This window comes from Xenopus tropicalis, chromosome 1 (assembly GCF_000004195.4).
Source record: "Xenopus tropicalis strain Nigerian chromosome 1, UCB_Xtro_10.0, whole genome shotgun sequence".
In the NCBI taxonomy this organism is placed as follows: domain Eukaryota; kingdom Metazoa; phylum Chordata; class Amphibia; order Anura; family Pipidae; genus Xenopus; species Xenopus tropicalis.
The window spans coordinates 185585178-185612701 of record NC_030677.2 but is presented as its reverse complement, the minus strand read 5'-3'; the positions used below and the strand labels follow the sequence as shown (position 1 = coordinate 185612701).

The 27524-nt window shown below is 39.4% G+C and overlaps 1 protein-coding gene across 2 annotated transcripts in view; it reads left to right on the top strand.

The window, feature by feature from the left end:
* ap3b1 (adaptor related protein complex 3 subunit beta 1) overlaps positions 1 to 27524 on the top strand; it is a 144607-nt gene that overhangs the window by 7183 nt on the left and 109900 nt on the right. The window contains exons 1-6 of one of the 2 annotated variants that reach the window (XM_012967368.3): positions 3912 to 4471; positions 7271 to 7346; positions 7583 to 7657; positions 14707 to 14802; positions 16104 to 16264; positions 23312 to 23378. In XM_012967368.3, the coding sequence (XP_012822822.3) occupies positions 4308 to 4471; positions 7271 to 7346; positions 7583 to 7657; positions 14707 to 14802; positions 16104 to 16264; positions 23312 to 23378 (639 nt within the window). In that variant the 5' untranslated portion in view covers positions 3912 to 4307. Of the gene's footprint in view, positions 1 to 3911; positions 4472 to 7270; positions 7347 to 7582; positions 7658 to 14706; positions 14803 to 16103; positions 16265 to 23311; positions 23379 to 27524 lie in introns of those variants that run through there. The other variant, XM_012967364.3, reaches the window with a different exon arrangement.

Sequence of the window (27524 nt, the reverse complement as noted above, 5' to 3'; positions counted from 1 at the left end):
CCTTTATTAGGCCGCATTATAATTATGGCTATTGCCTGGAAAAAAAAATATAGTAATAGTCTCATCTCTCTCAGGATGGTCATCCCCACACTGTAGAAACTACTAGAGTTGTGGCATCTGTTATCCAGAAACCCATTACAGAGAAAGCTGCAAATTGCTGGAAGGCTCATCTCCTATAGACTCTATTTTAATCAGATTGGTAAAAAATTTTTTTTTTTTAAAACACATTTCCTTTTTCTCTGTAATAATAAAATAGTACCTTGTACTTGATCCCAACTAAGATATAATGAATCCTTATTGGAGGCAAAACAATCCTATGTTTAAATGATTTTTATTAGACTTAGGGGCCCATTTACTAACCATCAAATTTTTAGAGCAAAAAGTCAGAGACAAAACGATGCAACTTTTTCAAGACTTACTATGCATCTAGATGGCTAAAAATCTGAATTCGACAATTCTCCAGATTAAACTTGCTGATTTCATGAAGAAGTCAATGGAAAGTCCCCTTTCATTTAAGTTCTTTCTTTGTTTAAAAACTTGAGACTTTACATTTTTTTTGTCTGAAAATGTGACTTTTTGCAAATTGTCGCAGCATCAATTCGATAAAGGCGGGATTTTTGCTGCAACAATTTAAAAAAAGTCAAGTTTTTTTAATGACTTTTCTTGCAGCGACTTTTCCTTGCAACTTTTTTTTTTTAGTAAATATTAGATGTTTGGGAAAACGAGTTTAGTCAAATTTGAAAATAAAAAAAATAGAAATGATGGAGTTATAGTAAATCTGCTCCTTCTTCTTATACACTAATAATATATTTTATTTTTTGCATTGGCTACAGTTTCAAAGCCTAAATCTCATTTAATCATAAACAACAGAGAGGTTTTGTTACTGTGAGGGCAGTTACATTTTAATTAGATTCAGTTTGCCTTGGGTAGTATTGGCAGAAACATTAAATGTGTTTAGGAAAGGTTTGGCTTATGTTTTGGGAAGCTTAATATTAAGGATTTCACTAATACAGTTACTTACTGGTGCAGCAATAGAATTGTTAGAAGTCAGGAAGGAGCATTGCTTTGAAGTGAGAGCTGTGTCGGCGTATTGATCTCCTTTATTAAGAGTTATGCATTCTCTCGATCTGTAAAACATAGGGGATTTCTCATTTTTGCATACTGTAAGACCACCCCCATCATTATGCCTAGCCCTCTAGCTGCTATGTAGCCTTTATAGGATTCTGTACTGAGAATCGTATAGGTTAACATTAACTGTGCCTCAGCTAGGCTTCCTTTACTCTTATACTGCCACTGTTTAATTAGGCGCAGGCATTCCAAGCAGCATTGCTGTAAATGAGGAATCCATATCAGAACTGTGGAGTCGGAGTCAGAGGCAATTATGGGTACCTAAACCTGACTACCTCATAGTTAGTCGATAAAAATGTACTGACCCTAATAAATTTAAATTGTAATGAAAGAAAAAAAAGTATGTTACAGTGTCCTGATGATTCACATATATGTCATGATAAAGTACTTTGTTCTCTGCCATAAGAATAAAGCCCAGTGTGTAGTTCACTACTAATCTCACTAGTGTAAAGTCCAGCTGAGCTATTAGAACCTTATTGTTTTCATTTTTTGTCTTTTGTTTAAACATTAGGTTTAAGGATTTTTTGTAGTTTCTATAATAAAGAAAAAGCCACAATGACATAGGCTTAGTTGTAGAATGAGACAAACAGTATCCTCATTCATGGTGGCAGGGACAGGCTTGGATGACCAATAGGGTAGGGCGCCAGCTTCCTAGCCAGTAGTTCTTTGGTTTGTTCCCAAAAGCAGACACCATCTTCATATATTTCAACATAAAAAATACATAAGTATATTAAAAACAGAGGAGTTGGAGGTACCATAGACTGAGGAGTCGGTGTCGAAGGATTTATGTACCAACTCCAATACCTGATCCATATAAAGGGTAACTGATCCTTATGCTTGCTGGTGTGCCTTTAGGGAGTTCCAGGAATAGCAAAAACCAAGCAAAAACCTGCATTTTATACATTTTTTTTTTTCTGGCTCTTGATTGTGTAGTGAAATTATTAAGATAGGCTCATTGTGCATACACTGGCCTTGCTGTCTTCTGATATGGGCCCCTGGTCAGTGAGGCTGACAGTAAGCTGGGAAGCTTTGTGATAGACATCTCTGTATGAACCTCTTACAGTATTCTGAAATATATATGCAGTACAGGACAGGAAAAGTTACAATTGTGGTCATTTATACACTAAGAATGTGTAGATATCCATAAATGCAATATGGACTTGCATCCACAAGATGTCAGCAGAGCAACTGGCAACAAGTAAATATGAGCTATGTGATTTACAGAGCCATAAAGCAATGCTGGAGAGAGTGTGCAGCAGCCTTCCCTACAATTATACATTAGAAATGTTCTCTCTTACAATTTGTATACCTGCAAGCATCTATAGTACGGGCAGAGCTACTTTATTTGTTATTGCATTTCTAGACTTGATGTTGCTTTTATTCCTTTCTGTATGACCACAGTATTTTGACCTTGTATGAGAAGAACAATTCTCACTCAGCAGATACACAACCATGAAATACCTCTAACGCACAACCTGCATAGTCAGGTAACCCAAGCATTACTGACACTGACTCCTAAGAGAGCCTTTAAGCTTAAATCTTTGTTTTAGCAGTCTAAAACAGCTAACCTTCAGAAACCACTAAAAATAGAATAATGATGGTAATCGCAAGTTTACTTCAGTTAATCTTTAGTTAAGGTAATACAAGGGGCCATTTGTGTTGAGCCCTCGGCACCATACCTCTGCCTTTGCTGATCACCACATAGACATTACAGTCTGTGCATGCAACAATTGCAGGTCAACTCTGTCTGTCTGATCTGGAGATCCAGTGTCTGCCCAGAGATTTTTTTTAATACTTTCTTTAAAAGCTCCATCCCCCAAAGCTGCTGCCCTTGACATGTTGTTTTTGGTGCTTATATAGAAAATGGTCTTAATTAACCTCCTCCTAGGCAAGTGAATCCAGTCTGTCCAGTCTGAAATAGCTGATCAGTGATTGATATCTATGGATCATTAGTTAATTAATCTAATTGCAAAAGAAGTATGAGGGTGCTATCACTCCCCCTAGTGACCAGATCTCTATCAACCTGATTTACACTGTCCACATTGGAAAAATCCCTTTTGTTTGATTCTAAGTGTGCCCCCCCCTCCCGCCAGGCCATAGAACAGTAACTCAGAAACAAGCAGCTTTGTTAATCTGAACTCTCTACCTACATGTTTAGCTTCATAATCAATCAGCATTCTGGTTGCTAGGGGTTCTAACCTTAGGAACCACGTAGCTTAATTCCATACTACAGAGAGACCAGAAAAAAGGGCAAAAGATACCAAATATGCTGTGTCTCCAATAACATTTGTTTACAAAATACATTTACAACTTACTTACAGAATACTTTCTTATAATAATATAAAAAATAATATAAAATATTAAAATATAAAAATAATATAAAAGATAACACTTACTTACAAAAAACTTACTTACAAAATACCCTTACAACTTACTTACACTATAGTGTAATGCTCCGAAATGGATCTGAAGTTCCGAAGATCATATTAGGCATTTCTCGTGCTCAGCATTTAGTTATCCACTGGGGCAAGGCCATATAATTGTTTAGAAGTCATTGAGCTTGTGCAGGTAAGTGACTGGCCATCGTTCCCTGTGGTGTGTATAGCGTGTGGGAAGGGTGCAGGGCTCAGGTTACAGGGTTTGGCTACCAATACAAGTGAATGGGTTTATGTGCTCACCCTGCAGCCACACCTTGGGGCAGTTCCAAGCTTTACATCTTGTCACTTGCTGAACTGCATTGCATTCCAAGCTGCGCTTCATTAGTAGTTGAGCATGTTTGGTTGAAGCACCGAGTGGCACTTTTTGACTGGTCAGACGCACGAGTTGTTTCCTTTTGCACAGCGAGCGTGACACATGGGTTTGTGCAACTGCACCCGCGGGGCATGTGACTAAGGGGCAGACACGCTGCAGTTCCCTCTTTCTAGCATGAAGTTATAGGAGAGCCCTACTGCTGCCGCCGAGGTTTCCTGAAGTCAGAAGGCTGGGACTATGAGAACTGAATGATGTACGTGGCACGGTGCCAGCTGGGCCACTGTAAGACTGCCAGCGGCTGTTTTTGAAGGGAAATGACCTTTTGAAATTTTGAAGAAACTTGTTCTTTTCTGAAGGGAGTTGATATCCGGTTGTTGTTGGAGCACGGTGCCAGGGCTGATGGTCACCTCTTATGGCACTGCGGCACCATGGAGCAGACCCTCATGAAGTTAATAGGTCCAGCGTCAGCTGTCAAAAGTGTTCTCACTGTAGCCGATAACCTGCAGATTAGTTTCAACGTAGAACCGACTGCTGAGGAGATAGGACTGAACCATGCAGAGCCGGACCTTTCCTCTGAGCAGCTCTGTGCAGGGTAGGTGCTGATGGGAATGGCCAGCATTCCACTCTGCAGTTCTTGTTGAACTACACTATCAGTGGCTGCTGGGAGCTGCCACATCTGGAGGAAGTTTGCACGTCCCTGTTGTAGATTGTATTAAAACATGTGGGTAGGCCATTTAAAGGGACACTGTACCCTTTATACAAGTGTGTTTTATATTCTCTATTTCCATAGTACAGTATGCATCTGTATATCATTGCCAGCACAGAATAATTCTTGTCTGCTTATTTGCCTTTTATTTTTGGATTGAAGTTCAATCTTGTCAATCTTGCCTGGGTGCAGTCTTCACTTTGGGAAAGGCTGGAACGCCAGCCGAAACATCAGTTTTAGTTATATTCTACAAATAAACTTCTTTGTTCAACATAAGTCCTGTGTGGAGCGGCCTGTTCGGTAAAGATCTTTGTGTGTATATATATATATAATAGTTGAATTCATGACTGAAGCAAAAATAGATATGCACGGGTGGAGTCTTGAAGCATGGTACAATGTTGAAGGAAGGTACTGCACTCATAGCGGTACCTTCAAGCATAACTTAATTCAAGCAAATAAACTTATTACGTGCAACTAACGTTTCGGCTGTCTCCACAACCTTGAGAAACGTTAGTTGCACGTTATAATTAAGTCCTTTGAGTGCAGTACCTTCCTTCAACATTATATATATGTGTGTGTGTGTGTGTGTGTGTATAAATATATATATATATATTACATCTTGTTACAGCACTTTAGGCAGGAATAACTATATTGTACTAGGAGGGGCACACCATGCTGAGGCTTAGGGTTAATAAACTTGAATTATCCACATAATTGCATAAATAATATGTTTATTTCCCCTTGTATCCTAGACATCTCGGCCGACCCTAAATTATCAGTGAGGAGTTATTAAAACCTAATTCATCTTTACACAATGTGATACCATGCAATAAGGTCTCAGAATGTCCTTGGGGCTATGTTCCCCGGAAAGTTGCTTAGAATTACATTTTCTTTCACCTTCTTTGACTTTTGGTTGTACGACCCCTTTAAAGAATAGAATTCATACATAGACTTCTGGACAATCTCTCCTGGTGTAGTCATTTTATTGTGTTTGTAAATTAATTACCCATTTGACCAAGAACTATATTTAAAGGACAAAGAAAACTCAAATTCAGTGGGGGTGCCAAATTGTTAGGCTCCATGCCACCACCCGATCCCATTTTTTCATGCGTCCCTTGTGCCTCCACTAGACTTGGGCAATGGAAGTATAGAAACTTTCCAGTCTTAACTGTACTGTGCACGGGCAAGTCTTGTAGGGTGCTATGGATCTCTCGAAAAAAGAAGATAAGATGGCAAAGTGCTTATCTAGAAACAACCTTGGCCAAATACTGCCTCAAACTGCGGGCCATGCAGACCTGTCAAGATAGTAACAAACCAGTGCAGTCCTGTGATGGGCAAAAGGAGAACACTAGGAAGGTCCCATACATGGGTTGATAAGCTGTGGCCTTGAGGGACCCCTGGATATTGTGTCAGACCAGAGTCCTACAATAGAATCCCAGTGTGCGTGGCGGCTGGTGGGAAATCTTTATGTTCTCCCTGCACCGGACTCTGTTAATATGCATAGGTAATACAGCGGAGACAAGGATGAATGGAGGATGTCTGGAAATAATTTATGAGCAGGACTAATTAACCTTCTGTTTGCCTTTTCTCGCAAAGGGAGAGTTCACCTTCATTTATTTGTTTGCCATTATGAAGCTGCCGCACTTTCCCGTGTCAGGCTTAATAACCACACCATGACCTGTACTTTTCTTAAAGGGCAAATTTTCTCTATGGCAGCTGCAGTCACTTCACGCCCCCAGTGATCTTGGGCCAAAGTGTATGTACACATGTCTGTGTATCTGCGTTTGCAATTGGATTGCAAGCTCCACTGGGCCAGGGACTGAAGTGAATGATTTGCAACTCAATCGGAAGCATTACAGAACATTTCAGTACTATATATTCCCCCAGTCCCATCTAATTTAAGCTTTCTGCTACAACCATTGCCAGCCAAGGTGGCAATACATGGGCAGTGTTAAGCTTTCGAGTAATTGTGACCCATTCGGCAGCTGTATATAGGAGCCCCCAATGGGCCTTCCTGACTGATGTCAAAATCAGCTAGATATCTATTGGGCAGGCTTGATTTTCCCATTGTATTAAGGACTGTGTCAGCTCATTGATGTAGTCCTTGCTCTGATGGCTCCTAAGTTGATCGCTTGGCCTTGAGTGGCATAGGTGGGCATATCAGGAGAAACAAGCGGTTGTTAATGTGTATGGGCACCTTAATTGTTGGTTTATAAATGGGGGCTATAATGGCTGTTCAACATATGGGATGGAATCCACACATTAATTAGCCTGAAATTAGGGTTAAAATAATGTAAAAAGCTTACTGTCTAGTCAGACTGGAAATCCTGAGTAGAATGATAAGCAATATCGAATAAGAATAATAATAAAACTAAAGCCTGGCTGTTGTTTTAGGTTCATGGCAACCAGGGTGTATCCTCTGGCAAGTAACGCAGTGGAGAAGATCTCATGTGTGCCCTGAGCCTTATTGGTTGCTAGAGTCAGTGACCACGTCAACCCGGTAGTTGCTAGGGTCACTACCTGATAGTTTTCAAATGCAAGCTGAAAAGAGATCAAATTGGGAGGCTAATAATTCAGCCATACAACATGAAAAATAAAGACCAACTGAAAAGTTGATCTATAACCTACTAAGAGTTAATTTAAAGTGACACCTTTGATAGTAACTAATGATTTCCTTTTTTATAGGAATGAAGACTTAAAACAAATGCTGGAAAGCAACAAAGATTCCTCCAAGCTGGAAGCAATGAAGAGAATTGTTGGGGTAGGTTAACTCGCCCAAAATATGTCTGTGGCACTAGTGTGTGCTTCCCTAAGATACCACTTACCTCTATCACAGCCTTATAAGAACATGGGATTTTACACAGCTTGCCATAGCACTAGAGCAGTGATTCTTGTTCTGTTCTGACGTCATTTTTATTTTGTACGCAACTTTATAAATATTCTTCCTGCTGCGGCATGTACCTTCAAAACTCATTGGGGTTTTTATGCTGTTCTTAGATGATTTCAGATGGAAAAAATGCCTCGGAGTTATTCCCGGCTGTTGTCAAAAATGTTGCCAGCAAAAATCTTGAGGTGAGTAATTAAAAATTAAATTATGTTTTAAATGTATTTTCAGAGATCAGCATTTTTTTCAGAATATAGCACAAAGTGCTTGGGTTAGAGAGGCCATTGGGCGTGTATAATTAACAAACTAGAGCTTTTGTACTATGCAAGGTGGGGTGCAGATTTGTGTCCCTTAGTGCTCATGTACAGAGCCAAGTCCTTGGACCATAGACTGTAAACGTTGGTAAATCATGCCTTGCTGGTGGCACAAGACAGAACAGGGCACTGTGTGGGCTTCATTCTGTGGGCACAATTATGTGCACCGTAACCCACAACCCAAATTTTAAAGGGAAACTCCAGGCTTCAGAACCAAAATATGTAAAAGAACCCCACACAACACAGAAACATGTAATATATCACTGTAATCTGTTCCTTCAAGAAGTATGAATAAATACCATTTTTATATGCTGAAATCCAGCTTCAAAAAAGTTCTCCTCTTTCTGCATCATTTGAAATCCTGGCAGGGGAGGAGAGACTAAAACATTGATGTTACAAATTGTAACAACTTCTCCGCATGTTACGGACAGCTCATTGGAGGTGCTCCTGTTTTTCATTTGTTCTCCTCTACGTGTACTAAACTTAAAGACCTTCATAATAAGAAGTGTTTATGCCATAAAAAGAAATATATAATGTTGCAAAAAATTGACTTGGCTAAAAATGGAGCGGAGATATGTCAAGCAGACCATTGCTCATAATTTAGTCTCTGTAGGGATAAATGGTAGGTAAATGTACTCCAGGGAAAGAGAACTGAATTTAGTAACAAATGGGGAACTACCTCCTATAGAAATACAGCAGGAATAAAGGTGTCCTGAAGCAAAACAAACCTGAAATACAACATCTGTTCTTGTTGACATGTTTGTGCGGTGATATAAGTGAAGCAGGTCTAGTAAATACAGAATGGTGGAATTTTACTCTGACAAGCTCCATCTTTAGATATGCCCCTATGTTACTTGCAGGATACCCTCTCATGTCACCATGCAGCCTGTCCCCCCTAAATATTGTTTTTCACACTCCCTACAGCTTATGTGTGTGTGTTACTTTGGTAATGCAGCTTCCATTGTTACAGTCAGATAATATTGCTGACATCATTTATTGTGCTATCAAGCTTCTGTAGCAACATCTTTGGGCTTCTAAATGCCCCCCAAAAATGTAGCCACTGGGCTTTAGCCTTAAGGTGGGCATACACAGGCTACACTTTGTTTTACCTGACTGATTGGCCTTTCTGTATGATAGACAGACAGCTGCTATGAAATTTCGCTAAATACTATTATTCTACTCAGTAAGAAGGGGGTAAGGATGTGCCAGACTTCCAAACCAAATCTGGTAATTTATGACCAGCTTTAAGCTTTCCAGTCAAAAGAAGTACCAAAAGCAGGTAGCAAAAAGGATTTTTAACACAGAAATGGCAAAAGGAATGGCAGTTAAAGTAAAGCAATAGCAACCTAGTTCCTTCTGCAGGTTTTGGTGTAAGAAAAGAGTACGTATTTAATAAAGACAAACAATGTCAGAGGTTAATAGAGAGTTGTATAACCGAACCCAGGGAGAGGCAAAGCACACAGTTAGATAAGGCAGAATAAAACATGAATCAATTCAACCCAAATTTACATATAAACTATACAGAAGTAACTTAGAAGAAATTAATTATTAAAGAAGAGTTCAATACCCAACACCTAACATTGCAACACCCTAGGTTGGGGACGTACACCGCTAACAAACACACACACTGCATCTACCACAGAAGTTTTCTGACTTTTTAGTTAAAGGCCCATTATGTGTTACAAAATTGGTTCGGTTAACCTGTATAATACCAGAATATACTGAGTGCTGACAATTGATTAATCCCCTTATAATAACATGACAAACGTGAAATGTAAATAGAACGTGTAAAGGGGACTTCACATGGGCTGATAAAAGTTCCGACTCGGCCCTTCCAGAAATAGGCAGATATCAATCGAGCAGGTTTTATTTATCTGGGCAACAACAGCATTGACTTGGCAACATTGCTCCTATGGGGGCCATCTTTATTTTCGTGGGTCCCTGCTCTAAAATCTTCTAGCTTCCTTCTGCTCAGCTTTGGGGCCCAGTGTAGCCCAGTGCTCTTTGTTGGATCTGAGGAAAACAGTGGAGAGGATTCAGGTGTCCTCAGAGCAGTATTGGGAAATATCTCTGCTGCTGCCTGTTTTGCTTCCTGTTACAGATAAACCCAATATTGCCTATATGCTGGCCTGGAATTGGAGGGGGTGTAGGGACTTGTATACAGAAGCTTTGCAATCAGTAAATTTGACTTTTGAAATGCCTTTGACCTTTTACATTAAGGCTGTATTATATGATATGTGTTTTGTGACATGAAATATTCATAGGTATAGTTTCCCTTAACTTAGCCCATACCAGTCTTCTTTGTTTAACAAGTCCAAGACAGCAATTGTGCTATGTTGGCTACTTTTGGCTATTCTTAACTTAGGGGATCAAGTGAAGGAGACACATTAATATTTTTTTACACCCTGAGGCACTCAAACACACATTCATCACTAGCCTAAATGTGCAGACTCCTTTCAAGAAATGCTTGCATAAGTACAGAATATATAATTTTGGATTTTTTTGTCTGTAAACTTACCCAATCATTAGTTGCCATAACCCTCGCACAACAAAACCTTCAGTAACCACTCTCCAGCCCCTCCCTTATTGTTATGTAGGAATGGAAATGTATTGTAATTGCTGAAGGGCATTGCTTACTCAGAGCAGTGGTGTTCAGTATATATAGCCGCTCTTGTGCACATGTACACTATATCTGGTAGTGCTCTGCTAGCACTAAGGCACTGAAGGACATGAACATATTAACCCAGAAAGATCAGATTTTATTGGGGAAACTGGAGATCAGAAAGGAATGTAAGAGATGGTTTACGGGGCTGAAATGGCTATAAAAATGAAAAAGATATGTAACATTTTCAATTCTCGGGGCAGTCTAACAGTCACATGGAATATTTACCAACTGTGCTGTTTGTATAGACAGTTAAGTAGTAGTATAATATAATACATTATAATACATTGTGTAAGTGCATAGTAGATATAGTGCTTTAAATATTTAACCTTTGAATTTTAGTAGGATCTGCCATGTTGCTTACTACTTAAAATTTCTTCCTTATACACCAATAACAGCAGCCCCATCTGGACATTGGGGACATTATGTTGCTGTTTAAAGGCTGTGTAAAGGCAGAAGATCTGTTAGCTAGGGCCCTATTATCCAAAAAGAGCCACAATACCACAATTCCATTTGCCATAGTGGGTTTCCCCAGGTCCCTTGCAGTCTGGTTACCAGAGCCCATACTTCGTTTTTGAAAATGAACGACTGCCTGCATTAGCAGTATCATATGGTGGAGCAGTTTTGGGGCTCCTGTGCTGGCTGAGATATGCTACAAATCATCCACCTTCCTAACCACAATTTCAGGTAGGTGTTTCATTGGGGTAAGATTAATCTCCAGGATAAAAACTGGTTATTCAGGGAAAGCAAAACATGGCCGGCAGCATTGTCTCAGCCCTTTCTTTGTTTATCTGATAGCTGCAGGGGCAGGGCTGGTCCAAGCCCCCCTGGCCCAAAACTGATGTTCTTTGGGAGTTTCCCATGTCTCGTTAAACCTGCCATGAAACCTTTTGCAAACAATGAAAAGTAAAATTACCTTAGAATGTGCAGAGAGTGTACTTGCCTTGCCTTACCTCTGTATTGAGCTAAAAATACTGCTATGTAAAAAGTATGAGATTATGTGGCGAGATAGGCAGTGGCTGCTCCCAGCAAGGTAAATGGGCATACTATGGGGCCCATTTACTTATTCACGAACCGGGCGAATGCGTCCGATTGCGTTTTTTTCGTAATGATCGGTATTTGGCGATTTTTTTCGGAAAATTATCGCGACTTTTTCGTTGCCATCCGAATGTTGCGTAAAATCTGGCGATTTTTTCGTAGAGTTAAAACTTAAGCGAAAAGTCGCGCCTTTTTTGTAGCCATTCCAAAAGTTGCGCAAAATGTTGCGATTTTTTCGTAGCGTTCGGATTCATTCAAGCTTCAGTATGGTGAATTTTCTTGGGCCAGGTTGGAGCTGCAGGGTGCCATTGAGTCCTATGGGAGGCTTCCAAAATCATGCTAAGTCTGAAAGTTTCGGCCGCTGCTTACGAGCGCTCAATACGAAAAAGTCGCGACAAGATACGAGCGAATCGTAATGGCTACGAAAAACTCGCGTTTTTTCGCGAAAATCGTATTGGTAACGAAAAAGTCGCGACAATTTCCGAAAAGTCGTAAAGGCGCCGAAAAAATCGCAAAAAATACGAAAAAGACACAAAATGTTCATTTTCCAATCGGAATTTTTCCAATTCGGATTCGAATTCATGTCTTAGTAAATCAGCCCCTATGTGTTCAGGTATTACAACCAATTGTATGTGGGATTTAAATTGAAGATTGTATATTTGTACCTTTGGTATGATTTTATGTCTGTCCTAAGCTCTCAACTCCAGCGCTTGGAGCCCATTACACCTAGATCAGTGCCATTATAGGTGTATTCATGGGAATATTTTGCCTCCTTGTCAGTATTCATATACTAAAGTACTGATAATTAAGGGTCTGTTACTCTCCCAATGTAACACAGTCCCAGTTTTCTAAAGAAAGCGACATGGAACCTGTAAGTACCTGTACTACTCCTACCTACAGATTATCCTAATGGGGGATTTGGACTTTTCGGACCTCAGTTCATGGGCCCTACCAGCTGTTTGCTATTTCTCTTGCCCATCCTATTACCATCCTTTTTATTTGCACTTGCTTTTATCTTGACCATCACACATGAGCCATCCATGGAGCAAAGCCCTCCAACTGGAAGCCTGTAGACAAAGGGGCTGATTTACTAATCCACGAATCCGAATGGGAAAAATTCGGATTGGAAAACGAACATTTTGCGACTTTTTCGTATTTTTTGCGATTTTTTCGTAGCCGTTGCGACTTGCACGAATTGTCGCGACTTTTTCATAGCCATTACAAATTTTGTGAATTGTCGCAACTTTCTCATAGCCATTATGACTTTCGTGAATTGTCGCGACTTTTTCATAGCCATTACAAATTTTGTGAATTGTCGCGACTTTCTCGTAGCCATTATGACTTTCGTGAATTGTCGCGACTTTTTCATAGCCATTACAAATTTCGTGAATTGTCATGACAAATGTCACCATGCAGCCTGTCCCCCCTAAATATTGTTTCTCACACTCCCTACAGCTTATGTGTGTGTGTGTTACTTTGGTAATGCAGCTTCCATTGTTACAGTCAGATAATATTGCTGACATCATTTATTGTGCTATCAAGCTTCTGTAGCAACATCTTTGGGCTTCTAAATGCCCCCCAAAAATGTAGCCACTGGGCTTTAGCCTTAAGGTGGGCATACACAGGCTACACTTTGTTTTACCTGACTGCTTGGCCTTTCTGTATGATAGACAGACAGCTGCTATGAAATTTCGCCAAATACCATTATTCTACTCAGTAAGAAGGGGGTAAGGATGTGCCAGACTTCCAAACCAACTTGCACGAATTGTCGCGACTTTTTCATAGCCATTACAAATTTTGTGAATTGTCGCAACTTTCTCATAGCCATTATGACTTTCGTGAATTGTCGCGACTTTTTCATAGCCATTACAAATTTTGTGAATTGTCGCGACTTTCTCATAGCCATTATGACTTTCGTGAATTGTCGTGACTTTTTCATAGCCATTACAAATTTCGTGAATTGTCGTGACTTTTTCATAGCCATTATGACTTTTGTGAATTGTCGCAACTTTTTCATAGCCATTACGACTTTCACGAATTGTCGCAACTTTTTCGTATTGAGCGCTCTAAAAAGTTGCAAAATACCGATCATTACGAAAAAACGCTTTCGGACGTTCGTGGATTAGTAAATGTGCCCCTAGATGTGGCCCCCTAAGGCATTATTACAATATAGTGCTTGTTGTACATTATTGTTGTGCTCCATTAGCAAAGATGCCCTAGTGGATGGGGACAGCTTTGGGCTGCCACCCCCTTTTCATGCTTAAGCTTTGCCATTGTATGCCTTCCTTATTAGAGCCTTGGCATATCATGGTGCTGCCCATAGTCCCCATGGGGAAACAATTTTATTTAAAACCCAATTAAAGTATTGCATTGAATCAATATGTGTATCCAGTCTGGGCATGGCTGCAGTGTATTTTAGTGTTTAATAAGCAGACGGGAGCCTGTAATACTGTCTGTGGATTTGTTCTGTAAGGCCCAAGCTGGCAGCAGCTTTGTTGGGAAATGGGATATGTGCCAGATGTTACCAGATAGCAAAGGATGCAGAGTGTTACCCATTACAGCGCTGGAGGTACAGTCCAAAATCAAAGGTTTAGTCAATATGTCATGAAGTTTGATGTTCTAGCATTGATAAACTAATTAAACAGACCTTCCTGTGTTCCCCAAAACTAATGTGGCCCTGTTCTGATTAGTTTCCCAGCCAGGCGTGTAGTAACATTGAATGAGAGTAAGTGCAAAGAGAGCACTGTAGTCACGCAGTCCCCAAGAGCTCCCGTATCTGGGCACAGAGTGGTTTCGAAAGAAGAAGCCTATCTCGGCATGCTGCAGTCATTCTGCGCACAGGCCTCTTGTGGTCACTATTGATTTGCTCTAATCTAAAGCAGGAGAGGGACAAATGTTGTATTTTGCAACCTTCTGTGATTTAATATTGTTATGTCTTGTACCCAGTGGCCACCAAAGTGCCTCTCTGGAGAGCGAGAGTATATAATTTTATTTTGTTAAGCCAAAAGTTTGGAAATGTACTGTGTCGCCATGCTGGGCACAGAGTATTAAGGAACAAAGCTCTCTTTCTCTATACATGTCGCTGTCTGTTTACCGCTTTACGCCACTCAACACTCCTGCCTTTTTCTTTTTCCCTTTAATCTCGATCCTCTGTGTGTTACATGCGACTGTGGATCATTTTTTCCCATCTCAGCTAATTGTAAATGTACTTCTTTCTTCTCAGATAAAGAAGCTGGTGTATGTCTATCTTGTACGCTATGCAGAGGAACAGCAGGACTTGGCACTCTTGTCTATTGCTACTTTTCAACGAGGTTTAAAAGTAAGTTCTTCACCAAAATCTGTACAGGCAATTATAGAAGCTGAAAAATTGCTTTCTGCTCCTCTGGCCCTTTAAAGATCAAATGCGCAGAAAGTGATTAAACACTGCACATCTCCCTAGCGCCATGTTATTAGTAACTCTCTCACTGCCTGTGCATTCATATTCAAAATATATTCCCTTAAATAAGAAAGCTTAGATTACAGCGTAAGCAGAAATATTCTGCTTAATATGCACCCTTAATGCTAATGAGAGCTGCCATATTCTTGCTTCAACCAGAGGGTCCTCCAAATACTCTGATATCAAAGGGTGATTAGGGTCATAATATGAAATACACTAATGCTTTGCTGCATTCATGACTTAAAATAATTGGTAGACAAGCTCTTAATACCCTTTCATACAAGGTTTTTTTTAAAAATTCTTCAGATTTAGTACAGGTATGGGACCTGTTATCCAGGATGCTTGGCATCTGGGGCTTTCTAGATAAGAGATCTTCCCTTATTTTAAAAAATAATTTGAACATTAAATAAACCCAATAGGATTGTTTTGCCTCCAATAAGGATTAATTATATCTTAGTTGAGATCAAGTACAAGACACTCTGTTATTATTACATAGAATCATTAAAAAAAAAAAAAAAAATCATTATAATGGAGTCTATGGTAGCTGGCCTTCCCGTAATTTGGAGCTTTCTGGATAATGGGTTTCCAGATAACGGCTCCCATGCCTGTATAGGCAATTACTGGAAAATATTTAAAAAATATGGTATGTAGTCCCTGTAAAAAGAATAATACTGCACTGCTCCTTAGCAGCCATTTTTTTCATAGATGTTGCCACCATGGACATTGCAGCGCCAAAGCCAAGTTATAGCCAATCTGTGTTCAAACTTACCTAGAATCCAGTAGGCAATCAGAGAATTAAAATACCGGTATTGGATATGTTATCAGGAAATCCATTAGTCAGAAAGCTCTAAATTACAGCGGAACCATTTCCTAAAGACTAAATATTAAGCAATTAATTTTACTTTTTAAAAATAATTTCCCTTTTCTCTCTAAAAATAAAACAGTACCGTGTACCTGACCCCAGCTAAGATATAAATGATCCTTATTTAAGGCAAAACAATCCTATTGAGTTTATTTAATATTTAAATGATTTTTTGGTAGACTTAAGGTATGGAGATCCCTTATCCAGAAAACCCCAGGTCCCAAGCATTCTGGATCAAAAAAGGTCCCATACCTGTATCCTCAGTTTAAATATTACTACTGAAACCCTGATGCATAACCCTTTTTTATGCTTTCCTTTTAAGGATCCCAACCAGCTGATTCGTGCAAGTGCCCTGAGAGTTTTATCAAGCATTCGTGTCCCAATTATCGTTCCCATAATGATGCTGGCAATCAAAGAAGCAGCAGCAGACTTGTCCCCTTATGTCAGAAAAACTGCAGCACATGCGATTCAGAAGCTTTATAGGTAAGGAATATGGGTCTGTGCTGTGAGAATATGTGATCTTCTATTTTAAGCCAACTACAATACATTTTGTAATGCATTTTTCCTCTGGTAAGAAACAAATGTTTATTACACGATTAAAGCTATCTGTAAGCTAACAGCAATGAACAGTAAGTATTAGCACTATTAAATGATACCCTGATGCCAATATACCTGCAAAAGCATCTGCTGCAGACTGCAGGGGTCCAGCTCAAATGAATGGAAAAGTGGGTTTATCACTTTAATGTTAGAAAAATGTTGATATTTGTTTGAAAGGTAAAAATTGTGTTCTGAGTACATCTCATTGGGGGAGGCCCTTCAGTTTTAGTTCATTGTAAACGGTTCTTTCTATTGTTCATGGCAACTTGCACTTTATTATGTTAAAATGTGGGTATCTGCAAGGCAGTGTCTACTGGTCAGAATTTAAAGAGATAATTACACCAGAAAAGATTTTTTTAAATCTATAATAACAACATTGTCTTTGCATGCTATTTAGAATTTTGCCATAAAAGTATTTTCCCAATGCTTTTACATTGCCTACCTTGTCTCCCATGTTCCTCTATGAGGGGGCTGCCATATTTGTGCACAGGAGTCCGTTCCATTAGAAGCTTTAACTGACCGTTTGAGAAGGGACAGTCAGGTTGGCAAAACTGTCAGGTTTAGGGTAAAGACACACAGAGCTACTAGTAGCAGCTACTTGTTGAGGCTACTAAAATAGACAGTGCTGATAACTTACTGATAATTGTCTCTACATATCAGAGTTTATTCTCAGTATTGTCTGGCAGGGTATTTTCTGGGATTTAGTAGCCGCGACAAGTAGCTGCTACTACTAGCTCCATGTGTCTTCACCCAAAAGCAGCCCTATTAGTGAAAAACAATCAACATGACAAATAGGTAACGTTTAATGTACATTTATATTTGAAAATATTTTTGAGTAGTTTTTGGTGTCCGTATCACTTTAAGGGGCAGGTTTATGAAAACTCTAACATTTCTCATATTTTTATTTGTACTAAACTCATTTCCATGAATGTCTGACATTTACAAAAAAATCTGAACTGAAAAAGTTGCAGAAACTGAATTTTCGCACCAAAAACCAGCATCAAAAATCCAAAACCTCTAAAGTTTTGAGGAAAAAAAAAGATCTTTTAGGAAAGGAAAGGGACATCTGCCAATGACTTCTACATGATCTCGGCAAGTTTTAGCTGGTGAATTGTATGTATATGTATGTATATCTTTATTTATAAAGCGCTACTTATGTACGCAGCGCTGTACAGTAGAATATATTAATACAAACAGGGTGTTAATAAGATAATAGATAAATACAAAGTATAATAATAAATACAGATAAATACAGCAGCAATAAGTTAAGAGTCGAGGACACAAGAGGAAGGAGGTCCCTGCCCCGTAGAGCTTACAATCTATATGGGAGGGGTAACTAACAGACACAAATAGGCAAATATAAGTGCTGTAGGTCACAGTGGGTGACATTACAATATAAGTGCCAGTTCCCAGATCAGGTGATGGGTGCTCCAAAAGGTAGTCTTTAACCTTAGTTTTAAAAAGACTGGGGGAGGATTCTCTCCGGAGGAAATCAGGGAGGGCATTTCAAATGTAAGGGGCAGCCAGGCAGAAAGGTTTAAGGCGGGAAACCGCAGTAGTAGTGGGAGGCGCAACCAAACGATTGCTCTGCGAGGAACGAAGGAATCGGCCGGGAACATACGGAGACACAAGGGACGAGATGTAGTGAGGAGCAGAGGAATGGAGGGCCTTGAAGGTTAGGAGAAGAAGTTTGTAGGATATTCTTTGTTTGATAGGAAGCCACGATAAGGCCTTTAGCAGGAGAAGGGCCTGAACTCTCCTGGATGAGAGGAGGAGAATTCTGGCTGTGCTAAAAAAAAAATTAAAATCCGACAGTTAGTAAATAGCCCCCTAAGTGTTACTTAGGGGCATATTTAGCAAAATGTGACATTTGAGCTCGCCACAGCCCTGTATAGAATAACTGAATATTATACAATGTGTGAGTAGACAGGTTACTATTTGTGCAGAACGTTCAGTCTCTCCTTATTTGCCCATTTGTATGAGGGGGGGTTCTGTCTGTCTAACTTCAACTGAGACCTAAAATAATGCAAAAATAGAAATGCTGTTAAAGCAAAAGGCATTTAATTGGTTTTCCTTTCACCTTTACATATAAGGAATAAGCAATTACCTGGTTTCCCTTGTAACTTCCCTTTATACAAGTACAGGATTTATTATCCAGAAATTTGGGATGTGGTGTTTTCCACAAATGGGGTCTTTTTAGTAATGGATAAACAGTTTTTTTTTGTGGATACCCTACACTAAGCTTTATAAAAACATATAAATGTTAAACCAGAGACCCCAATAGTATTGTTTTGCCATCAGCACGGATTTAATACTATACAAAGTGCTATCCTCTTATTTTATATAAAAAGCAAATCAGTGAAAAACAAAGACCTGTTTGTTTAAATAGTTTGCCTCTTTCCAACCCGCAGCATAAAAATACAAGCAATGCTAAAAGTGTCATTTGTATTTTTTACTATGTAGCTTTCTAATGAGGCCCTCTGCTTCTCCCCCTCCTCCATGCTTATTACCAGGCTACTGTCTGGTTGCTGGGTAGGCAAATGGAAAACCGTTGCAAATGGTCTTAGCATTCTACAATAGACATCTTACTGAAAACATTAATGCTTCTTGAACACAGTAAGAGCAAGTTGGTCACATTGCCTTCAACTCTTTCTCTTTGGTGCTGACAGAGACTTCCAGTATTTGTTGGCACCAAAACATGGAAGCTGCCAGGATCATTTGCTGACACCCATAAGGGCTGTCGCACCCTTGTCACGGGCGACTAATCTCCCTGATATGCCATCCCCCCGCCTGGCACTGGGATGGCATACGCGGCGCGGCGATTTGCCGAAATCGGCAAAGTTGCCTTGAGAGGAAACTTTGCCGATTTTGGCGCTGCATATGCCATCCCACCAGCGATTTACATTCTCGCCGGTGGGGTGGCATATCGGGGAGATTAGTCGCCTGCGTCAAGGGAGATTTGTAGCGGCCGACTAATCTCCCTGTGTGCCACAGCCCTAAATAGTACTCCTTATAATATTTATACAGTGGCACTACTGACAGACTGCCCTATCCTTTACTAAAGGAAAGACCTTCTATGTTGTTGTTCAGTAGTGAAAATTAGATTTAACTGGAACCATTTGCAAAAAAAAAAATCAATGTCACAAGGCTTACTTAAAGGGGGACTCCACCCAAACGCAGCTCAAGCTTTTTGAAAAACGTTAGCTACTTTGTATATACATTATTTTTGATGTAATAATATGGTTTGGAACAGTTACCTAAGTGTGGCCCCCTGTTCTCCTGCTGATCTGGCTGACTACTTTGAGACTCAAATAAAAGGTAACAGTAGTCGACTGTCCTAAGCCTGCCTTCAGCCTGTATCCATGAAATCCCACAATCCCCTGCACAAGTGATGTCAGTTAGGGGTTTCTGTGTTGTGTGGAGCTCTTTAACAAATTTTGGTTTGGAAGCTGGCCAAAATGACCAAATATGAATTCAATGCAGTTCTTTAGTCAGGTGAACTACATAATCTGGCTTTCTTCATTATACAGTAAGCATTTAATGTATTGTTCCATGATAAATTAACTTATTTGAATGATATGATGGAATACGGATGACATTGCAAGAAACTGTTTATATATTAGGGTACATTATTCCTTTTATAAAAATGGTGGTAGCAACCAAGGAGTTCCATAAGGCAGACATGGTGGACCCTCTGCTACCCTCCACAGCCCTATTTAGCTGTCTGTTTCGACTGTATATGCCACTGTGATTAGTTGGTGGGTTTTGACCCAAAAATGTCTTTAGTGTGCATTTTCCAGTAGAAATTTGCCACATGGGTGCAGTGACAGGAGGATACAGTTTAAGTGCATGGGTAATATTTGGCAGTCACTGGTGCTTCTTTGCCAGCGTAGGGTCGCCATGCCATTAGCCTGACAATATATAGGAAATAATGTACCCCTACTGTAAAATATAAGAGTGTTATAAGTCACTAAGGAGTCCCACAGCCATATAAAGCCCAAGGCCCAGTGCTTTTATACAGGTTGTGAAACTCTTAAGGTTGATGGGTCATGTTTTATAAAGGTATTATACTGCAGGCTGAGAGTATCTACAGGTTGTGGCAACGTCCTTCTACTGTAAGGTACAGAGTATAGATAATTATATACTTATAACTATATACTGGTGAGATCACTAAGCATCATTTACTATGGTAAGTTATATACTATTTATTAGAAGGGTTTACTTTACAGGTAATTCACGATTCTTATGTATTATACATATGTAGAGGTGTACAACATATCATTTTCATTAGAGACAGCTTTTCTTCTATTCTAACAAGTTCCTACCTGTTTGGCTTCACTGTATTCTTATTCTTCTACCTCTACTTAGGTCCCCACAGTACTTTCACCACTAGCTGTGGGCATTGAGCCTTATTTTCCTATGACCTGGGTTTTAATGGGGGCTTAGTAGCCAAACATAACCCTTCTCGCTGATTATGAGCTGCCAGCCAGAGATACATTAAGGCTGTAATTAGTTGAGTGGGCCGAATCACTGATTATTCCTCAACTTCATATTTACCTGGTTAAGGGCTAGGCTGACCAGAGGGTAACTGTTACGTTTGGAAAAGCACCAGAGATTATATTGTTTAGTAAAGACAATAGCAGGTAAATGAAATTAAACCAAGGCAGCAAAGGCGATCACACATGGGCCGTGTCTATTATAACTCTAATTTTGGTATCATGAGACTTTCCTATGCACTTGTATACACAAAGAGCAGCCTGTCCATTAAAGTTGTAACCCCTTCTTGGCCCAAAATAAGGCTTCTAGCTACTGTAAAGCAGGGCACAATTACACTGTGACCCTCTCAGCTGGGATGTGGAGATAGGGAGGTATTTTTAAATGCCCCCTTAATGCTGCAAATCAGTCCAGATAATGGATGCCAGAGGTGCTTAACCATAAACACAGGTTTATTTAACACCCAGAGGTAGTACTCTCAATAATAATTATTCACATTGCAGAACACACTGACACCACTGTGGAGACGGAATTAGCAGGTTTCAATTTTACCTTTCTAATATAAAGTTTAGGCCATGGGCATATACTATATTAGATTATTGGTATATTTCATGGCCTCCGTATAAATGCAAGCTTAGACACAGCTGAACTGCCTACCTCAGCTCACTCCAGTGTCTGTGCTGAGCAGTATACAGGTATGGGATCCGTTCTCCAGAAACGCATTATCCAGGCAGCTCCAATTAGGGAAAGGCTATCTCCCATAGTCTTCCTTTTAATCAAAATAATAAAAATTTTTATAAACATTTTCCCTTTTCTCTGTAATAATTAAACAGTACCTTGTACCTAACTAAGATACAGTTAAAGGGGTTGTTAACTTTTAGTATGATGTAGAACTTTTTTTTTTTACAGGTGAGCCACATTCAAGTATAAGAGCTGTGGCACACGGGGAGATTAGTCGCCCGTGACAAATCTCCCTTGTCGCGGGCGACTAATCTCCCCGAATTGCCATTCCACCGGTGAAAATGTAAATCGCCGGTAGGATACCTGGCGCCGTGATTTACCCGAAATCACAGAAGTTTCCTCTCAAGGCAACTTCTGCGATTTTTGGGAAATCGGCACTGCTTATGCCATCCCACCGGCGATTTACATTTTTGCCAGTGGGCGACTAATCTCCCCGTGTGCCGCAACCCTAAAAAGAATTAGAGTGCAACACAATCAAGACAACTGTTCCTGGGGGAGCCAAAAAGTGCTATTATTGACTATATGGTATTGACTATTATGTTGACTAGCAGCCTACAGGAGTTTGGCAGTACTTATGTATTATGCAACCAAAACTTGCCTCCCAGCCAGGAATTCCAAAATAAGCACCTGCTTTCAGGCCACTGGGAGCAACATCCAAGGGGTTGGTGAGCAACATGTTGTTCGCGAGCCACTGGTTGGGGATCACTGATGTAGAGCGTAAAATCCCGAAACAATTTGCAATTGGTCATTTTTTATTTGTATTTCTTTTGTTCAGCAGCTCTTTGGTTTGGAGTTTTAGCAGATATCTGGTTGCTTGGGTCCAAATTAACTTAGCAACTAGGGAGTGGTTTGAATGAGAGGCTGTTATATGAATAGGAGAGGGCCTAAATAGAAAAAGTAGTTCTAAAATGTAACAATAAAACTGTATCCTCACAGAGCAATAGTTTTTTGGCTGCCAGGGTTAGTGACCCCCATTTGAAAGCGGCAAAGAGTTAAAAGAAGAATGCAATAAGTGCAAAAACTATTAAAAATAAATAATGAAGACCAACTGAAAAATTGCTTAGAATTGGCCATTTTATAACACACTAAAAGTTTGCGTAAAGGTGAACCACCCCTTTAATCCTAATTAGACGCACAACAATCCTCTTGGGTCCTCTTAAGCATTCTGGATAACAGGTCCCATACCTGTACTAACAGTGTTCCGTAAACTTGGTAATCTTTCTTTTTGTTTTTTACTGATCTCAACCCATATTTTCGCAGCAGTTGATTTTACCTAAATATTAATTTGGGGTAACTTTATTTACATTGTTTATACAGGTATGGGATCCCTTATCCGGAAACCCGTCATCCAGAAAGCTCCGAATTACGGAAAGCCTGTCTCCCATAGACTCCATTTTAATCAAATAATTTAGAATTTTAAAACTGATTTCCTTTTTCTCTGTAATAATAAAACATCACCTTGTAATTGATCCCAACTGAGAGATAAATAATCCTTATTGGATGCAAAACAATCGATTGGGTTTAATCAACATTTTGTTGATTTTTTAGTAGACTTAAGGTATGGAGATCCAAATTACGGAAAGACCCCTTATCCGGAATACCCTTGGTCCCGAGCATTCTGGATAATGGGTCTTATACCTGTACTGATAAAACTCATCAAGATTCGCATGTCTCTAACTGCTTTATTTTCACTTGCAGTCTGGATCCTGAACAAAAAGATATGCTGATTGAAGTCATTGAGAAACTTCTTAAAGACAAAAGTACGGTAAGTGGATGACATAGCACAGATCCAGTCTATTATACAGCTTTGGCTTTCTCAGTATGTTCAAATCCGTACTTTCATTTTTGTAGATTTAAAAGTGCTGAATTTAGCTTTAAGTAATGTGTAAAGAGTCGAATTCTAAAACAGTTCGCAGTTGATCTTCATTTTGTAATTGTGTGTTTAAAAAGAAAAAAAATGTACCTTTTGTTTTTTGCAACTCAAAGGCTTGGGATTCAAACTATCTGGTTGCTAGGAGCTTATTACCTTAGCAACCAGGGACAAGTTCTTAAAATCAAAATATAAGATAAGGTTTAGAGGGCCTGAAAAGAGAAAATGATAAGCAATAAATAAGAATAACTATAAAATTGAAGCATCACAGGCATCTTGTGTTTTGTAGTTCTTCAAAGTGGATAAGGGATCCCATACCTGTATTTATATTAAGGTCCCCAAAACTGCATGTTGTAAACTGTTAAAACCTTGACTTTTTCTCCACATAGAACTTATTCATAGTGGTTGTTCCCATATAGGCTAACACCAAATTGCCAGTTGTGCCTATTAATGAATAGGCACAAACACATCACACTGAGGCACCATAGAGCCCTGTACTTCAGCTCACCACTAGGTATTTAGCAGTTATCCATAACCAGTACATAGCAAAGGCTGGGCAGAACTACTTAAAAAGAGTGGGTCTGTTTAAAGTACTCACATTGGATAACGGGGTACTTGTCCTTTAATATTATAGCCAGTTATCTGATTGTAACTCAGCACTTTTATGCCTTTGAGCCTTTGTTAATTAGAACTGGTGACAGAATAGAATGAAATAGTTTGTGTGCCTCATATTTGTATCAAGGTGATGCTATAGAGAAGTGAAGGTCTTTCTAATAAGAGGCAAATACAGTTACTGATACTTCTTCATAAAATAAATTGATCTTCAGAGAACTGTTTGGAATGCTCTAATGAGATTAAACATTGAATATACCTAATTTAAAAGTGTTTTTGTCTTGCTTTATTTCACCTTAGAATGACAGTAACGTCTAACACAGTAGTTGTTTGCATATTTTTGCCTATGCATTGCTATAATATGTGCCTTGCCTGAAAAGAATTGTAGATTATCTATAGACAGTAATAGTACGAACACCCTGAGTTGTACCACTTTTATTACTGCCTATGTACCTTAGATCACTTTTACCCTTGTTTTTTCTTATCTTTTTTTTTTTTTTTTACAAAAATATCAAAAATGGAATTGTTTAAAAATTAAACTAACTGCAAACACCAAAGAGGGCAGTCTAGTGAAATTGTTTAGCTTTATTCTTTGGTAGCACTGGTTTAGGGCAAGGTAGAACCTACAGGCAGTAGCCAGTAACTCTTTTTGGGCATCTACGTAAGGGCTTTTAAACATGCATTTTCCTGCATCCCCCCCCCCCCCACAGTAATGCAAAGTGTTAACTGGTTCATTCAGCCCTATAAGTCTGAAGCCATGGTAGCTGGCAACAAATGCTGTATATAGAAATAATTAGCCTTGATTATTATTTTTCTGCATTTTTTCTCATGGTTATAAATGGACAATGGCGAATGGTATCTGTTAGAAATTGTGTTGTCCCTCAGTGTACCGCACAGGATAAACCCCTACTTTTTGCATTTGTTGGGGTACAGGAAGACATTTAGCAGAATCAGTAGGGCCTCAAGTTGACTGTAATTAATTCTATACATTATCCAGAAAGCAATGAATTACAGGATGGCCGTCTCCCATAGACTCCTTTTTACTGCAATAATAAAACAGTAGATTGTATTCCATCCGAACTAAGATAGAATTAATCCTTATTCAGTCAAAACAGTCCTATTGGGTTTATTTAATGTTTGTTTAGAAGACTTAAGAAATGGAGATCCAAATTACAGAAAGATCCCTTATCCAGAAGACACCAGGTCTCTAGCATTCTTGATAACAGGTCCCATACCTGTACAATACAAATACTATATGTAATAATGGGAAACCGTATTTTGTTACAGTGATTATTGTTCTTGTGTGGTCCTTGATCATTTTGTGTCCTTGGCGCACTTACTCACACTCATGCACTCACACGTCATGCTCCTTCCTACTCTCCCTTCTGTTGCACACACACATGCACTAATACTCCATTCACCCTGTGTGTGTGTGTGTGTGTGTGTATATATATATATCTGTTTGCACGTTTGGATGACTAGGTGCACGCATGCAAAAATGCGATTTTCCTAACGTATTGATTTAAGGGCACCGAGGGCCTTGCTGTTATGAAGAAATAACAGTTTGTGCAGATGTTCTGCTGTGATAGATCTATTATGCCGCTATTAGAAGACAAATGACTTATCCCTCTCATCTCTATGTGGGTAGAAAATTGAAATAAGAAGGGGAATATCATTTGGGCTCTATGATTAGGGCAGGTGGGAGGGTCATTAATTTAAGCCAAGGGAATCTTTTGCAGCATAGGCTAACTTGCCACATACTATCAATCATACCCTGATGCACTGCTTGTGATGACCCAGCACTCTTGGATTTTATTCCACCCCCCCCCTGTCGTTAATTAGAATTCATGACAAAATAGATGCAAGGAAGCATTTTGTACCCCTCATATTTTTATGGAGAATTTATTGTTATTAGAGGACCCATTTGCTTAGTGTGATTTTTTTCATTACCGGCTTGTCAACGAGCATAGATAATCTGGGAAAAAATATGAACTCCACAGATTGAGTGTCACTTTTGTTGATGGCTCATGTAGTTTACCTTGGAGCCCAGCTAATGGCTGAAGTTCATAGCAACCGCACAGAGGAACGTGGCAACTGCGAGAAGACAAATGAGCCGCGTTTAGTGCTTTAATAAAAAAAATACATAAATGGAAGGCTGCATTTGGATTTGATGAGCTCATCGCCGGTTTTGTTGCAGTGATTTATTTTTTCCTCTTGCGCGAAACGCGACTATTGACACCGTGGGATGGAAATTAACGGACTGTTTTTTACAAAGCAATATTTTTTGCCTTTTTTTTCCCCCATTCCCGCCGCATCATTTTATTTTAATCCGCTGCAGTTTTATGCAATATTGAACATTTAATAAACTGAAATGATCATCTGTTTCTTAGCAGTTTGAATATTAGTTTTTGTTCACAAGCAGGGAAAGGTGAGAGCGGCGTTTTGCTGCGCAGCTATTATCATTATTAGTAATGTTGAGGCATTTTAAGCCGTTCCATTTTTTACCTTCTCTTTTCCTGGCTAAACTGTCGCCGTGCTTTACATTTGGTTCCCAAATTATTTTATAATGTGTTTGCATAAGTGGAGTGGCTGAGAATCTCTAATACAAAATAGGTTTTGTTTTGTGTAAATTACATCACAACGAGGTAGTGGAGCGCTCTATTATAACGCAATAAAGGCAAAAGGGAGATGTCAACCCCTAAATGCACGTATAAGCAACTAAATTGTTTTTCCACTTAGTGAGGAAAAGGAATGAAAATTGACATTATAATCTAGCACTTGACACCTGTTGCTAGTACTTATTCTTATTGTTCGCTTGCTTTGGGCATACACATCATGTAATGAGATTTAATGAGGGTACCTACAGCCTTTTTTTCATCGATGTATATATTTCTGTTTTCTGTGGTATAGATGATTAAAATTGGCACTTTGTAATAGTAATGTGTAGGAAGGTAATACATACTACTATATTTGGTTAGAATTTAAAAAGTTAATGCTTGTTTATGTGCATGTTAAAGTTACCCTATCACCCTCTAATTGTTTCCCCCACCAGAAGCGTGGGTTAAGAGAGCTCACAGTCCGGTTCGTGGAAACAGTAGTTTTGTTGTATTTTTTTTTTTATTAAAAAACAGCCCCCGCCATTGCTAGGCTGTCCGCACCATGGGCGTGTTGTTTGCCACGCATATGGATAATGATCAAGTCTTCCCACTCGCTCATTATGCACATGTGACTGATGAAGGAGCAGTGGATGGGATTCACCCTCCTATGTCACACGCATGCGCATAATGAGTGAGGTGTGGCACTTGCTTATTATGTGCATGCGAGTGTCAAAACATGGCTTCCTGCGCTGGGAGCTCCCTCCTGGTGAGGGCAGCCTTGCACTGACGAGGGCTATTTAAAAAAAAAAAAAAAAAAAAAAAAAAAGCTATT